Source organism: Molothrus aeneus, chromosome 3 (genome assembly GCF_037042795.1).
Source record: "Molothrus aeneus isolate 106 chromosome 3, BPBGC_Maene_1.0, whole genome shotgun sequence".
Lineage (NCBI taxonomy): Eukaryota > Metazoa > Chordata > Aves > Passeriformes > Icteridae > Molothrus > Molothrus aeneus.
The window spans coordinates 56,488,701-56,502,713 of NC_089648.1; the positions used below are offsets into that span (position 1 = coordinate 56,488,701).

Here is a 14,013-nt window from a genome sequence, read left to right on the forward strand (position 1 = left end):
AGCTCCAAATGAAAAATTTCTGGGACTTTTAAAATATTTTGTCTGTACTGTTAGAGAATTGCAATATATAAAGGAAGCATATTTTTTCTTTCACTTGCTGTTTTCTAATCAGTGGCTCTGGGTTTGACAACTGGACTCATGAAGTTCCAGGTACCTTCATCTCTTTTGTTCTTATTAAATTTCTTAGAAGTTGGAGTTTTTCATGGGGACTTCTATGTAGTAATTTAATTTGGATAGAAGTTTAGAAAAAGAAAGGAATATTAAGTGAGTGAAGAAGATCTGCTAGCTAATTCTATGTAGTTGTGATTGATTTTTTTTTCTTTTAATCTCTAATAATGGCTATTTAAAATGTTTGTTTCTAAAAAAGAGCAGGTACAGAATTTTGTATCTCTGATACTTAGCATATGTGCCTGCTCCACAGGGAAGGAGGAGATAAGAAGAATGCTTCCTCATCTGAGACTTAAGTAATCCTTGGATAGGCTAGTGATGACTCAGTCTCTGATGAAAGGTGGTTGTCTCCAACATGGTTCTCAGCCATTCTGCTTCTTTTCAGGGCCACTGACATAGTTTGTATCATGCTTGCTTACAGTTCAGTGGCAGAAAAAAGATTAAGCCTTCAGGATCTGTGGGTAAATCCTCTAAATACATCCTTAGTGTTGCTCTTGTGAGACCCCATCTGGAGTGCTGCATTCAATTCTGGGGTTTTCAGCACAGGAAAGACATGGACCTGTTGGAGTGGGCCCTGAGGAGGCCACCAAGATTATTAGAGGGATGAAGCACCTCTCCTGTGAAGGCAGCCTGAGAAAGCTGAAGAAGGGAATGCTTTGGAGTGACCTCATTGCAGCTTTCCAGTAGCTAAAGGAGGTGTATAAGAAAGATGGGGACAGACACTTCAGGAGGGCTTGTTCTCTCAGGACAAAGGGTGTAATGGTTTTAGACTGCAAGAGAGTCTAGATTGTATGTAAGGAAGTTTTTTACAGTGAGGATGTTAAAACACTGGAACAGATTCCCCAAAGAGGTGGTGGATGCTCCACTCATGGAAACTTTCAAAATCAGACTGGACCAGGCTCTGAGCAACCTGATCTAGTTGAAGATGTCCCTGCTCATTGCAGGGGGGTTGAACAAGATGACATTAAAAGGCCCCTTCTAACCTAAACTATTCTGTCATTCTGTGATTGTGAAGATGGTTTTTAATTCATCTCGGTGGTACTGCTGAAATACTAATTGAAAACAAACTTCTATTTACTGTTGAAATTGGATATACTTTAGGTGTTTAGCTTTAAGTGGGAGGAATAGGTAAGAAGTGGAATGATTTGTAAAAGAGCATGAGATTTGGAGCACAGCCAATCAGTGAATATGGAAGAAGATACAACTTAAATGGTAAAGTTGCCTGCATGTGTTAAATACCCCTTCTTCAAGGAGTCTGATGAGGGCCTCCTTTCTTCCTTTGTCTAACAGGCTGCTGTGGAGGCACTGCCAAGGCCTATGTCATTGACTTTATAGAAGCAGAGAATCATCTATTTCTAGACATGAAAAACAAAACATGAACTTCCACCTCAATGTATTAGGGTTAGTTTTTTTTCTTCTGCAGTTACCTTCTGGATTAATGGCAGGATAAGGATAACCTGTTGAGGAACAGAAAGAGTCTGTGTTTATTAACACCTAAGAAAGACTTGTTCCTTTAGAGCCTTTTTATAAATTCTTTATGTTCTTGTCTCATTGTTAATTTACTGCAGAGTGTTTATAATAATACAGCTTTTTTAAAGTATATACTGTCACTGACCAAAAGCACCAGTATGAATTATTCAAAGCATTCTAAATGGATTCTGCAACATCTGTAACTCTGCCCCCAACTTTTACTCCAAAGTATTTGTATGGTGCTGGTGCAGATACCATTAGAAGGAAATTGTATTGTACATATGAACAAGTTTTTGTTGTTACCTATATGGGATCTTAAAGGTAATTTTTGGACCATGTTTTTAAAAGCAGCAGCCTTGCATTAGCAAAAAAACCCCATTCTTTGACTAACTATTCAGACTATGATTCAGTCTTGTTTTGAGGTATAACCTCATATTGATCAGTGAATCTTATTTGGAATGGATGGGTTGTTAGATGTCATTCATTGCTTTGAGCATTGATTGCCTTTGTTGCTGGACATTCTTAGTGGGATTGTCTGCAGAAAATGGAGTTTGCTGGTAAACTGATGCTCTAGCAAAACTGTTTACTGGGCTTTTTCTTTCTGTTAAGTAATAAAGGAAGCCAGAAGAAGTTGTGACCAAAAAAGGGTTGATTATTTTAACTAGTCTGACCAATATTTTGTAATTAATAATTTTGAAAGGGGAAATAAATGTAGACATTTCTGTAATGACTGTAAGTACTCCAAAAGAGTCGTTTGTGTAAAAATAATTCACCCAGCATCGAGACTAAAAGACTGAAAATAATGTTTAAAAGCTAAATTCTGAAGAGTTAATATTGAGCAGATGAGCTTTCAAGTTCCTCTTTGAATGCGTGGTGGTGTGAACCTTTCAATACTTGTGGGAGATTGAATGCCTTCTAACATGTCTTATAACAAAATATGTTGCATTTATTAATATTCCCCAGAAAACAGTAATGTAACCATAACATTTTATTCAGTTTACTGTTATGGTCCTTGTTGGCAAGACAGCATAGGAAATTTCTGGCCTGGCAGCTTTAATTTTGACTAAATGTTGGTCCCTGCCAGGCTTTGGTTTTTCTGCTGATTTCCAAAAGAGCTGTGATAGGCTGTTTTGAGATTCATTCCTGAATTGCTGATGGTCAAGCTTTCTGGAGTACATCATCTCATATGCAAGGTTCATAATAGTTCTGTCCTTTCAAAGAAGTTGAGTTACATAATCAGTCAATGTCTCCATGTTACCAGATAGCAGTGGTTGGCAAACTGAGACTGCTTTGGAGAGTTCCATCAACTCCTCAAACAACGATGCGAGCAATGGTTTAGGAAGTGGTCTTCCTCCAATATAAATTTTTTTTCATAGGGTAGGTTGTCGTGGCTCAGACCAAGCTTGAACTTTTTTACCAAAGATGCTTTCTAGTGCAGTTGACTAGGTTATATTCCTGACTGCTTGCACTAGTGACACACTAGTACTGCCTTCTGGCAGGAGTTTTCAATTCAGTAATTTTGTAAAACCTTATGGGAAGAGGCTAGCTGATGAGCATTTCCAATGTCATTCATTTTTGTCTATTGACTGTCAGAAGTGGAGCTCCTTAGCATTTTTCTGAGCCCTTATCAGGCTTTCAATAAACTACTCATCTGGTTGCCATGAAGCATAAGTAACTGTCAGGGTCTTACTGTTGCATTTCTCTTCATGTACTTCCATGAGACTGGAATTTAACCTGCCTGCTTTCCTGCTTAGGTACCTAGCAATAAACTTGCTCTCCCCTTCCCTGACACTGGTCAGCAAAAAGCTGAATTGTGTTATTAGGGATATTCTGTAAGTAGATCATATGCTCTCTCCATTCTGATGTTTCTTCTCTGAAATGGCAAGTCTAGTTTATTGTGGCACAAGTTGTTTCCAGGTTTCCAAAACATAATATCTGAAACTTTTAAACTCTAGCAGTGTACTGACTCTTCAAATACTGCACCCTTGAAAAAATAGCAAGGCCTAATGATGGCTGGACCTTTGTTTCACTAATTTCATTTGTATCTAGCACTTTTTCTTTGCACCACCCAAAATAAAAGCTATTTGGCAGCCTTCAGCAGAGGTGGTTGCAATGAAAGCTACATAGAAATGAGAGAGTACTTGGTCTCTGTCAATGACCATAGTTCTTCCAGATGCTGTAATTAGTTTGAATTCTACCACACAAAATCCATCTTGTTTTGGGGAATCCTTACTGACATATGCTTTGGCCTGCTGGAAGATCTTAGCAGCTGGGATTAGAAAAAGAATCATTACCTAGTTTATTGAAATAAAATTTATAGGCTTGCAAATAACCTCTCTATGAAAATACATTCTTGTCTGTTAATAGGCTGATGTGACAATGCTTGATTATATTTTGGAAAGCTATAGAAAAATATGAGAGTTATGTTTGTGAGTCACATTACCTTCAGCTTCATCTAAATAACTGCCTTTTAATTTTTTTTTTCACTTTTGAAAATTTGGTTTGGGAAGAAATGCATACACTGAGAAGGAGAGAAAACGATTTCCAGCTGTAAAGGCTGTTTTGATATGACTTCTTATACAAATAGTTTTCTCCAGAACTTCAAATATTAGACTTTCAAGGAAGAAAACTTGATACCAATGTAAAATACCATATTTGCATTTCAGTGTGACCTTTGCATATTGGCACTAGTCCTGGTACTTCAATGTGAACATGCTAGGTATTATGCTGCTAGATATTATGCTGAGACTAAAGTTTGCCTGAAGAAAAGGAAAATTATGGAAGAGTCCTAATCTTGATGGTTTTCTAATGCAAATTAATTGTAAATATATGAGGCTCTCTTAAATAATGGAGACAAAAATTATTTGTTATACTTTACATCATTCAGATGATTTTTAATACCTTATCACAATATGTAGAAAACTTAGTTACCACAATTCTCTGTATATTTTACCCTCTATCAACTTTATTGTTTCCAGTCTGTTTTCATGAAGTAAAATTTCCCTGCAGAGACATTGGAATGGCAAAACAATTATTTTCTCCAAAGTATGTTGTCAGCTAAAACTTAATGTACTATTTAAGGAATTTTAAAGGTAGAGCCTTCTGTTCAGCCTTATAGAAATGCTCTTCCCTTTTCCAGTAAAAAAAAGCATAAATTGTTGTAGTGACTTTTTTCCCTGTGGAATAATTTGTGTGTAATCAACTTTCTTCATTGCTACATGTAAAGCAATGATGACCAACTATTGTTTTGGTTTAGAGAATCAAGTGTTATCAAGGTTATTCAGCTTGTCAAGCTGCAATGCTCTCTGTAACATGGTGATAGTTGGTGATACAGAACAGTTGGCTTTGTAGTGTGAATTCTAAAATGTCAGAAGATTGTGTGACCCAAGGTGGTAGTTTGATAAAAACTTGTCCTTCTCCTAGATGTGGTTTGGAATATTCTGATAGAGTAACTTCTTTTTAGAAAAGATTTTAATACAAAAATATAAATAGACTTTGTACATCTATATTTTATTTAATATCAAATCGTCTTTATACAGAATTGTTTATCTATTATGCAGAAGTACAGGTACCATCTGTACCCCTGCAGCCATCATGGCTGGCATAAACCAGGTTGTTTGCTTAGCTAATTTGGGAAGCATGCCTGGGTATCCAGCCTTGAGGCAAGAACCTGACCTTGGGTTTTGGAAAAAAAAATGGGTATTTAGCCTTGAGGCGAGAACCTGACCTTGGGTTGTGTAGCCAAGAAATGAGTGTTGGAATTTTTGCTTTGGTCTCACAATCAAGAGAAAAACTTGGCTTTGGGCCTTATGAAAAGGTGTCAAAATCAATCAGTTGGCTGCAGTACTGATAACACAGGTGGGTTCTGAAACTGGGGAAGAAGGGGGAGCTGTAAAATGTCCCATGGTACTTATTGCTGTAGTGAGAGGCTAAGTTTGCATTTGATCTGAACATTTATAATGTTTAATTTTTTAGATCATAACTCTTCAACAGCTTTCTTTAGTAGACTAACATGTTGAGGCTGTATTGTTCCATGAGATCTATGTAATGGAAAGGGGCTAACACAATGCAAATACTCCTACGCAGACAGAAAATGAGAAGTAATGTCAAATAAAAGCTGAGATGTCACAATGTGGGATTCTAAAGTACCAAAATAATTAGTTTTGTTTGTAGAAGTTGAAAAGATTAAAACAGGGTAGTTTATTGTGGGTGCAAGCAGAAAGTGGAGTGAAAATTTCACTGTGGATGTGGAAACACTTGACTGAGAGCCTGCATGAAGAGCTGTTCCAGAGAAAGCAGTCTGCAGCATGATGGTACAGAACTTGAAAGGATTTCCAGTTTTCCAGGGGAAGAAACTTCTTCCCCTTGGATAAAATTTTAAGTATAGTGTTTTGTAGGGATTTTAGTTTTCTGTATAATCAGTGGTTTGTATATTGACATTTGCTGTGATAGAATGTTGGCAGACCTGTAATAACTACTGCTTCTGTTCCAGTCTTGTTTCTTACATTAATGCCTTACCATGCAACTCTATCAGGCAGTAAGAAAGCTTTTGCTGTCTTTAAAAGTTTACTCAGTGTTTGTTTTTAGTGATCATCTTTGCTATGACAGATAAAGAATAATATATATTCTCAGAACGCTTGTGTCAATCAGGAAAATATGTTCATTTATAAAATGGAGATAAAAAGGGACAGTGTAAGAAAATAATATTTTTGAGATTATTTAACATTAGGATTAGTATGGTGATTTGTAGGAGAACAGGGTGTTATAAAAATGGACTTTGAGAATCCAAATGTCTTTAGTCCTGGGTGTCTTGTTTGATGCTTGAAACAGTTTTTTTTCAACATTGATAAATCTCAACTCATCTGTTACAGTTCTGTGTAAGCATTGCACTTTAAATTGCAGCTTACATGTGCTTAATATCAACTCTTTGTTATATTGCTGTTCTCAGAATAAAACATTACTATGATGAACTGTAGTAATGGTACTGTACGTGGAAACTGTTTCAGGATCTGTGCTTCAAAGTTGACTTGGGCTCTTAGTTCAGAGGAAACCTGCTCTGTGGTTGTTCTGCATAATTGTCCTTTCCCTTCCTGTTAAAGGAAGGGTCTATGGAAAGCTTGTTTATCTTTGTTTATCTGTTTCATATATTTTACAAGATTTCATCTTATCTTGCTTTTGTAAACAGTGCTGCTTTTCAGACAAGATGTTCAGAGATGGTATCTGTGCAGTTTTTATCCAGCTGCTTATCAGTTCCACCTTAATGGGCTTATCACATACTCCTTGAGGCTTACATGTTAGTGAATGGAAAACTCAATTTCTCTCCCTTTTTTCCATATTTTCTTTGCCATGTGCATTCTTTGTGTTTTCTTTTTTCCCCTAGTGCGATTGCTGAGGAAAATGGCCACACTAATACACCTCAGAAAGGACTGTTACCTGAAGATGCCAGTGTAGCTTCTGGAGTGCTTGAGGCTGTCTCAAAATCTACGCCTTCACCCCAAGTAGTGCAAGTTTCAGAAGAGCAGAATATGGTGCCTACTCCAGGAAAAAAGTCAAGCAAGGCAAAACCACAAATAGATGTGAAAGCAGAGTTGGAGAAGAGACAAGGAGGAAAGCAGCTGCTGAATTTGGTGGTAATAGGTAATACTGTTAAATTACATTTCTGACAAACATAAAGTTTAAAAACTGTGTTGATTGAATCTGGAAGTAATATGGAAGCAATTCCCTTCCCTCACTCCAGGGAAAGGAATCTCATACTGTTTTCAGTTGCATCTGTATTTTTTGGAAGGAGTACATTCACATGTCTTTGACTTGGACAGTGAGGTTTACTTAGAGTCCCTTTGAGCATACAGAACATGTTTGGTTTGGTTTCATTGTTGCAGCGTGTTCTTTTTAGCATGAATTTGGAGGTACTCTATGGCTGTCATGCTAACTGGCTGTTATTATAACCTGTCTTCTTCCTGTGTCTCTGTCTCACAGGATTATGAAGTTCTATGGATTACAGAAGAATTAGTGCATGTGATGTTTATATGTTTATTATATTTCTTGTGCTACACCTAAATTGCATAAATTTCATGAATAAAGTTGCTGTAATATTTATTTTCTTCCACAGGACATGTTGATGCAGGCAAAAGTACTTTAATGGGTCATTTGCTCTACCTTTTGGGAAATGTGAACAAAAGAACTATGCACAAATATGAACAGGAATCTAAAAAGGCTGGTAAAGCTTCATTTGCCTATGCATGGGTCTTGGATGAAACTGGTGAAGAAAGAGAAAGGTAGGAACACATTTTGATGGGAGTTACCTTTTTTCTGTGAAAGAACAGCTTTGTCAGAAAATATTAGTCTGATAAACTAAGCATTGAAATGTCAGTTCATCACATGTGACTTACATTACTTTTAAAATGAAATCTACAAATTAATTAAATTAACAATATTTGTATGCTTTATAAAAGGCCTTTATTAATTTTAACTGTGAGATTTAAAATTGCATTTTTATATTGAAGTGATTTTTCTGAATTAGTATTTTTGATTGATTAATTTTTGATTCTATTTTCTCTTTGCTCTGAGGTTTTTATTAAAAAAAAAAATTCTGGAGTCATCTCTAAATGTTTGGGATTTTGGGGGGCTTATTTTGTTGTTGGGATTTTTTGGTGATTGGGAGCAGCATACTAAAAGTATCTTCTACTACAAGATGTTTAGTCCCTTCAAAGTTCCTGTCTGTCTTGATTGTCTGTAAAGGGAGATGCAGATGACTATCCCAGATGCAGACATGTGCATGGTAGGTGTTTGCATTTGATGAGATGGATCCTATCCTGTGTGTCATGCAGAACATGTGGAGAGTAGCGAGATGTGGAACTGAGTCCAAGTGTGCTGTGATCCTTCCTTGGTAATCAGGAGTTCTGCCTGTGCATCTTTGCAAATGTGTAGCTGTATCTCTATTGTCCCATACCACCTATTTTTTTTTTTAGCTCAGTTATGTTTCTCTTACATTTTTCTGAGGAACTAAATATCAAAAGTATAATTAGTAGTGATTTAAATAGGCAGTTCAATTTTCATATTTTCGCTGTGCTTGTTGGGACACAGTCTAAGGGTGCATGGGAATACTGGGAATTCTGGGTATTTTTCTTTACAACTGGATTTACTAAAAGGCAGCTCTAGCGGTCTGCTCTTCCAACACACAAGGTATCCCTATAGTGAAGGCTAAATCAGTGAAAGATATGAAGGGTGTAATTTCATGGTTGTGTTTTTAATATCTTACTTTATGTCTCTGTGAAGTTTTAAAGCAGTCTTAATGGTGCATTGCATGTATGCTTTATTTAAGGGGAGTGACAATGGATGTGGGTATGACCAAATTTGAGACACCAACTAAAGTAATTACACTGATGGATGCTCCAGGCCACAAGGACTTCATTCCAAATATGATCACAGGAGCTGCACAGGTAAAGATGGTCTAAAATGCTTTTTCCTTTTTCCAATATCAGTATTATTTGTAGCTTCTTAAATTTTTTTTTTCTTTTAAAATCTCAGATGGAATGGAATCATTGTTGGTGTTAACCTATCTTTGCATTTTCTAAACTTAAAAGAGAATGTGCTTGTTAAACATTAAAGGTAGTTGCTTTTTATTGATGCTAATGTTTGGGAGGAAGGTTTTATTATGCAAGTAGTTTAATAGTAAGTTGCAGTTTGATAAAACCACACTTGAGCTTTGAAAGCTATTCAGATATTATATATGGCTACTCAATGAGTAGTTCTGTGAAAGTCACATTGTAGGTGAAGATTTTAAGTGATTTTGAGCTTAAAGAAAAATGATTTATAGATCAAGCAAAACACATTTTTTTCTTTTACAGTGTATTTTGTAGGGGATGGGAAAACAGATAGCAAAGTTTATACAGAATGCATTTATCTTGTCAAGAAGATATTTGCAGAGACTGCATGCCACTTGTTTTAGGAACAGTAGGTGAAGTCAATAGCATTGGACACTACCCATTGAAATCAGTATGGCACCTACCAGTCTCCTATAGATTATTATTTATATTATCAGAGATGGGGTAAAAATAGCATGGTTGCATTATATAAAAGGAGTGATTTTTTTTGATTTTTTTTTCACTTCAAGGTACTCTTTTTTAAATAATAAAATTGATTCTCCAGAGTAGAGATTTAATAATTTTTTTCCTAAAGCTAAGCTGCGTATAGGTTTTTGCTTTGTCTGTGTCATAACTGTCTGAAATATGGGTTATATCTGAAGATCTTTGTTGAGTACTTGGATGAGTACTGCTAGTATGATCTTAGATAGAGAACTGCACTGTAGGAAGACTGGTTTGTCCCAAGTTCTGCTTTAGCTCTGAAGCAGAGCCTAGGTGAGGATTCAGACCTTGTGACCTAGTGGTTAGGCTGCAGAAGAGTCAGAAGTTTGCAAATTATAGTGTATTTATTATAAAACCATCTATATGGCAGAATATGTGTTGTAGCAATTTTGAGTTTTAAAATTAGAAGTGAATCTTTGGTTTCAGAGCAGTGGAAAATACTGACTCAGATGTGCTATTTTTTACAATTGTTGTTTAAATAGTTTTTCTTTTTGGGGAAAAGTATCACAGACAGAAGTAGAAGAGCTGCAGATCCCTCAGCAATTGTATCAGCTCAGCAGAAGACAGGTCTGACTGAATAAAGCTTGGTATCTCTGTGTTCCAGCTCTCAGCGTGATGAGGGACTGGTCTGTTCTGGAGCCTGTTAAGGAATCACTGAAACTGTGCAACTTTCTGTTGCCTGTTAGAGTAGGCTTAGTGCTGAAGCAATGGCTGAAAATGGCTTTAGTGTCTTTTTATTGTGGAGAATGCTGTTAGGAGGTGAACCCCCAACTACTCTTATGCAAAATGCACATCAGCCTTATCAAGGCCAGCATCTGGACTTTGATACACATTCAGTAAGTCCTTGAGGTACTGTTTTTATAATTTAGAAAATGCAGAAAGTCTTTTTTTTTAAGGAGAAGTTCACTGCAGTGCACTTCTGAGGCTGGGAGCTCTGAGGAAATTCATCAGTTATCCTTTTCCTGTTCTCACACTCCTGCTGTCTCTGAGCTCTGGGCATTTCATGCCTAGGATGAGGCCAGGGAAGTTCAGAATCAGGACTCTCTTCCTTTTCCTGGAATTCTGAAGCATAAACATTTAAGAGAAGGGAAAAAGTACCACTTTTTCTTCTCTCTTTCCAGTATGTCCATCTCTTCAGTCCTCTAAATTGTCTTACACCTGCCTGTTGACACCAGTACCTTTGTTGTTCACATTTGTTGCCGTTGCTTAGTACATGATGATGATCTGACTGGCAATTACTTACCAAAGCAGGAAAAGTACAAGAAATATTAGCAGCATTTAAGGCTAACAGCAAGATCTGTGTCTTTCCCAGGGCTTACATGCTGACTTTTGTGCAGTGCTGTAGACTGTTTGCTCTTAATGCTTTGGCAGAGGGTTTATCTAGGTGATAAAATAGGCTACTTCATTTTTGCCACCCTGTGATTTTGGCATGCTCCAGTGTGTTGAGTGGACTCTGAAGCATTCACACCCAGCATCCAGTCAACAGTACAGTACAACTGGTTGTCCCATTGTATAATGTGGTGATTTGTTTGTAATTTTTGCAGCTTCTCACTAAGAAGACAGTGTACAGACTGAGGCAGAGAGAATTAGACATAGTGCTCATACATTGTTCTAAAACTTCTGAGCATAGGCTGCTTTTGTTCAGATCTGTGCAGCATCCACAGTGGGTAGATTGAAGGGGACAGGTTCCCCAAACCAACAATTGTCCGGTGTTTAACCAGGAGGTGCTGGTTTGTGACATAAGATGAAATAATGCCATAATATCTCACCAAAGTGGGTATGATACAGATGGGACTGAGCAGTTTCGATTACATTTGGAGCACATCAGAATTCCATCTGTGTAAAGTAAGTTTTGTGTGAAATGTTACTGATTTAGGTATTTACCAGATTAGATTATTTCCACCCCTTAACCACTTTTTTTTTTCTTCCTTTCTTTCTTTCTTTCTAATGTAGGCTGATGTGGCAATTTTGGTTGTGGATGCCAGCAGAGGAGAGTTTGAGGCAGGGTTTGAGACGGGTGGACAAACTCGAGAACATGGATTATTAGTGCGCTCTCTTGGAGTGACACAGTTGGCTGTTGCAGTCAATAAAATGGACCAGGTACATGTTTAGTTTCTTCATTTAAGTGAAGGGCATCTGTCTAGATTTGTAGATATTAAGTTTAAGAATCAGTATTGTGAAACTCATAATAAAAAGCATTGTTTTTATTATTATTGTGAAACTCATAATAAAAAACAATAATAAAAGCATTGTTTCTGTGCTTTCCAGCTCTGTCCCTTAAGTTTAGACTTTACAATGCTATTCTTTTTATTTATGGGTGTATTTTCAAAGTACACAGAAGATTAAGTTTGGTGCTAAAATGAGCAGGGGTCCCTTTTGTACTTGTGGAAATCTCACAACAATTAATCTCAGTGGAATCTGTAAGATCATCTTGGTGGTCATTTAGGTCAAGACCTCAATAGTTTTATTTAACTGTGTAAAGTATGTTAAAGATTTCTATTTACGTTTTAAGTTACTCCTGTAATGAATATATCTTACTGAACCTGAATTTTGTGTAAACGTAAAAAATTGAAATTAAAAGGGCTTGCAATTTTAGTGGTGTTTGTGATCAGTAATTGCTAATGTGTATGCTCTTATATATTCAAGTATGAATGCACCTGGAAATCTCATGTTTATAAATACACATCTGTTTCTACTACAGAATTGATGACATGCAGCTGTATGTTCAAGTCATGGTTAAAAATCTATAATTTTATTATCATATCATAATCTGTGCTTTATTTTAGGTCAATTGGCAACAGGAAAGATTTCAGGAAATTACAAGTAAGCTTGGCCAATTTCTTAAGCAAGCTGGCTTTAAGGTAATAAATTTGTGAGGCCTTTGTTTCTTTGTTCAAGCATTTGGGTGGGATGAGCTTTTCCTACAGTCAGGTTATTTTGTGTCACTTTCCTGCCACTGCTATATGCACATAATGTAGCAGATGCCTTTTCTTCTGGGTAGAGTGATACTGAACCCTGCATAAGGGTAGTCAGTTCTTTAATATTCTTTGTGTCATTTTTGTTTAGGTCTATTGAATCTTTGGGGTACTCAGATCACTTGTAGTTTCTTGGGATTGTTGTCTACAAAGCAGAAGAGACCAAGAATTGTCTCTCTTAATGTTCAGGATTACATGAATGACAGTAGAGAGTTTTATACTGGAGCAGGTATCAGTGTGGATAATGAACTCGTGAGAACTGTCCTCTCATGTTTTCTGGGTTCCAACTACTATTCATTTGGACTGGCTGGTTTTCCTGCAATCCCTATGCATAAAGCAGCAATTCAAACCAAAGTTTTCCTGTCAAACATGGAGGAGTTTATTACCTGAACTCAGTTTCTAGTTGTCAGCATTGATACCATCATATTTAATTATCTCCAACTCTTTGTTGGAGCAGAGTGATCAGGCAAGAGGTAACCACAAAGGAAATGGATCCATGAGTAGCCTGCCTTCTCCAGGGGAAATACAAATGTGACAACTATGCTTTTAAAGTTTAGATGCATAACATTGAAAAAATGCACCTCTCACTTCTTCTAGGAGATCCTGTTGTTAATGTATGCTTCACATCTGTTTGTTTTCTTTATTAGGAATCAGATGTGGCTTATATCCCAACAAGTGGCCTTGGTGGAGAAAATCTAGTCACAAGGGGTCAGTCAAGTGACCTCACACAATGGTATAAAGGAAAGTGTTTGTTGGAGCAAATTGGTAAGTGCAATTTTCCTCATTTAAAATAATACCTCTTAGTCCTGTGTGTGTTAAAACTTTTATTTTGGGTAAAATGTGAGACAAACTCAATGAAATGTAACATAATTAATTTCTCTAACGGAGAAGTTGCTGAGAGAGTTATTACATACAGACATTCTAAAAGATCTTATCAATTTATTTGCAGATTCTTTCAAGCCACCACAGAGATCAGTGGATAAACCATTTAGACTGTGTGTTGCTGATGTTTTTAAAGGTTGGTTGTTTTTATAGTGTTTTTACCATTATTTTCCCTATATTTAACACAAGTGTTAAAAGTGCTGTCAAAATAAGACTTAAAGTTGGAACTTCATGTGTAGTCCTAGACCAGAGTAGGACGTTTTCAAGTTCTATTCCTTGCCAAATTTTAAATAGTACTGCTGAAGGTGAAACACCCTGGAAACGAAATTAAGGAAGCTAATGTGCATGACTAATTATTTGTCTGTGTAATGAGTTCATGGTTCTGTGGGACAGAATGTGGGACTTTCCCAAACTGGTTCTGCTGGACTAAATCA

The 14,013-nt window shown here is 36.7% G+C and overlaps 1 protein-coding gene across 2 annotated transcripts in view; it reads left to right on the forward strand.

Annotated features, from left to right (window-relative positions):
• HBS1L (HBS1 like translational GTPase) overlaps window positions 1-14,013 on the forward strand; it is a 59,026-nt gene that overhangs the window by 34,822 nt on the left and 10,191 nt on the right. For both annotated transcript variants that reach the window (XM_066546987.1, XM_066546989.1), the window contains exons 6-12: window positions 7,019-7,275; window positions 7,748-7,913; window positions 8,960-9,077; window positions 11,676-11,822; window positions 12,509-12,583; window positions 13,345-13,462; window positions 13,647-13,715. In XM_066546987.1, the coding sequence (XP_066403084.1) occupies window positions 7,019-7,275; window positions 7,748-7,913; window positions 8,960-9,077; window positions 11,676-11,822; window positions 12,509-12,583; window positions 13,345-13,462; window positions 13,647-13,715 (950 nt within the window). The remainder of the gene's footprint in view (window positions 1-7,018; window positions 7,276-7,747; window positions 7,914-8,959; window positions 9,078-11,675; window positions 11,823-12,508; window positions 12,584-13,344; window positions 13,463-13,646; window positions 13,716-14,013) is intronic.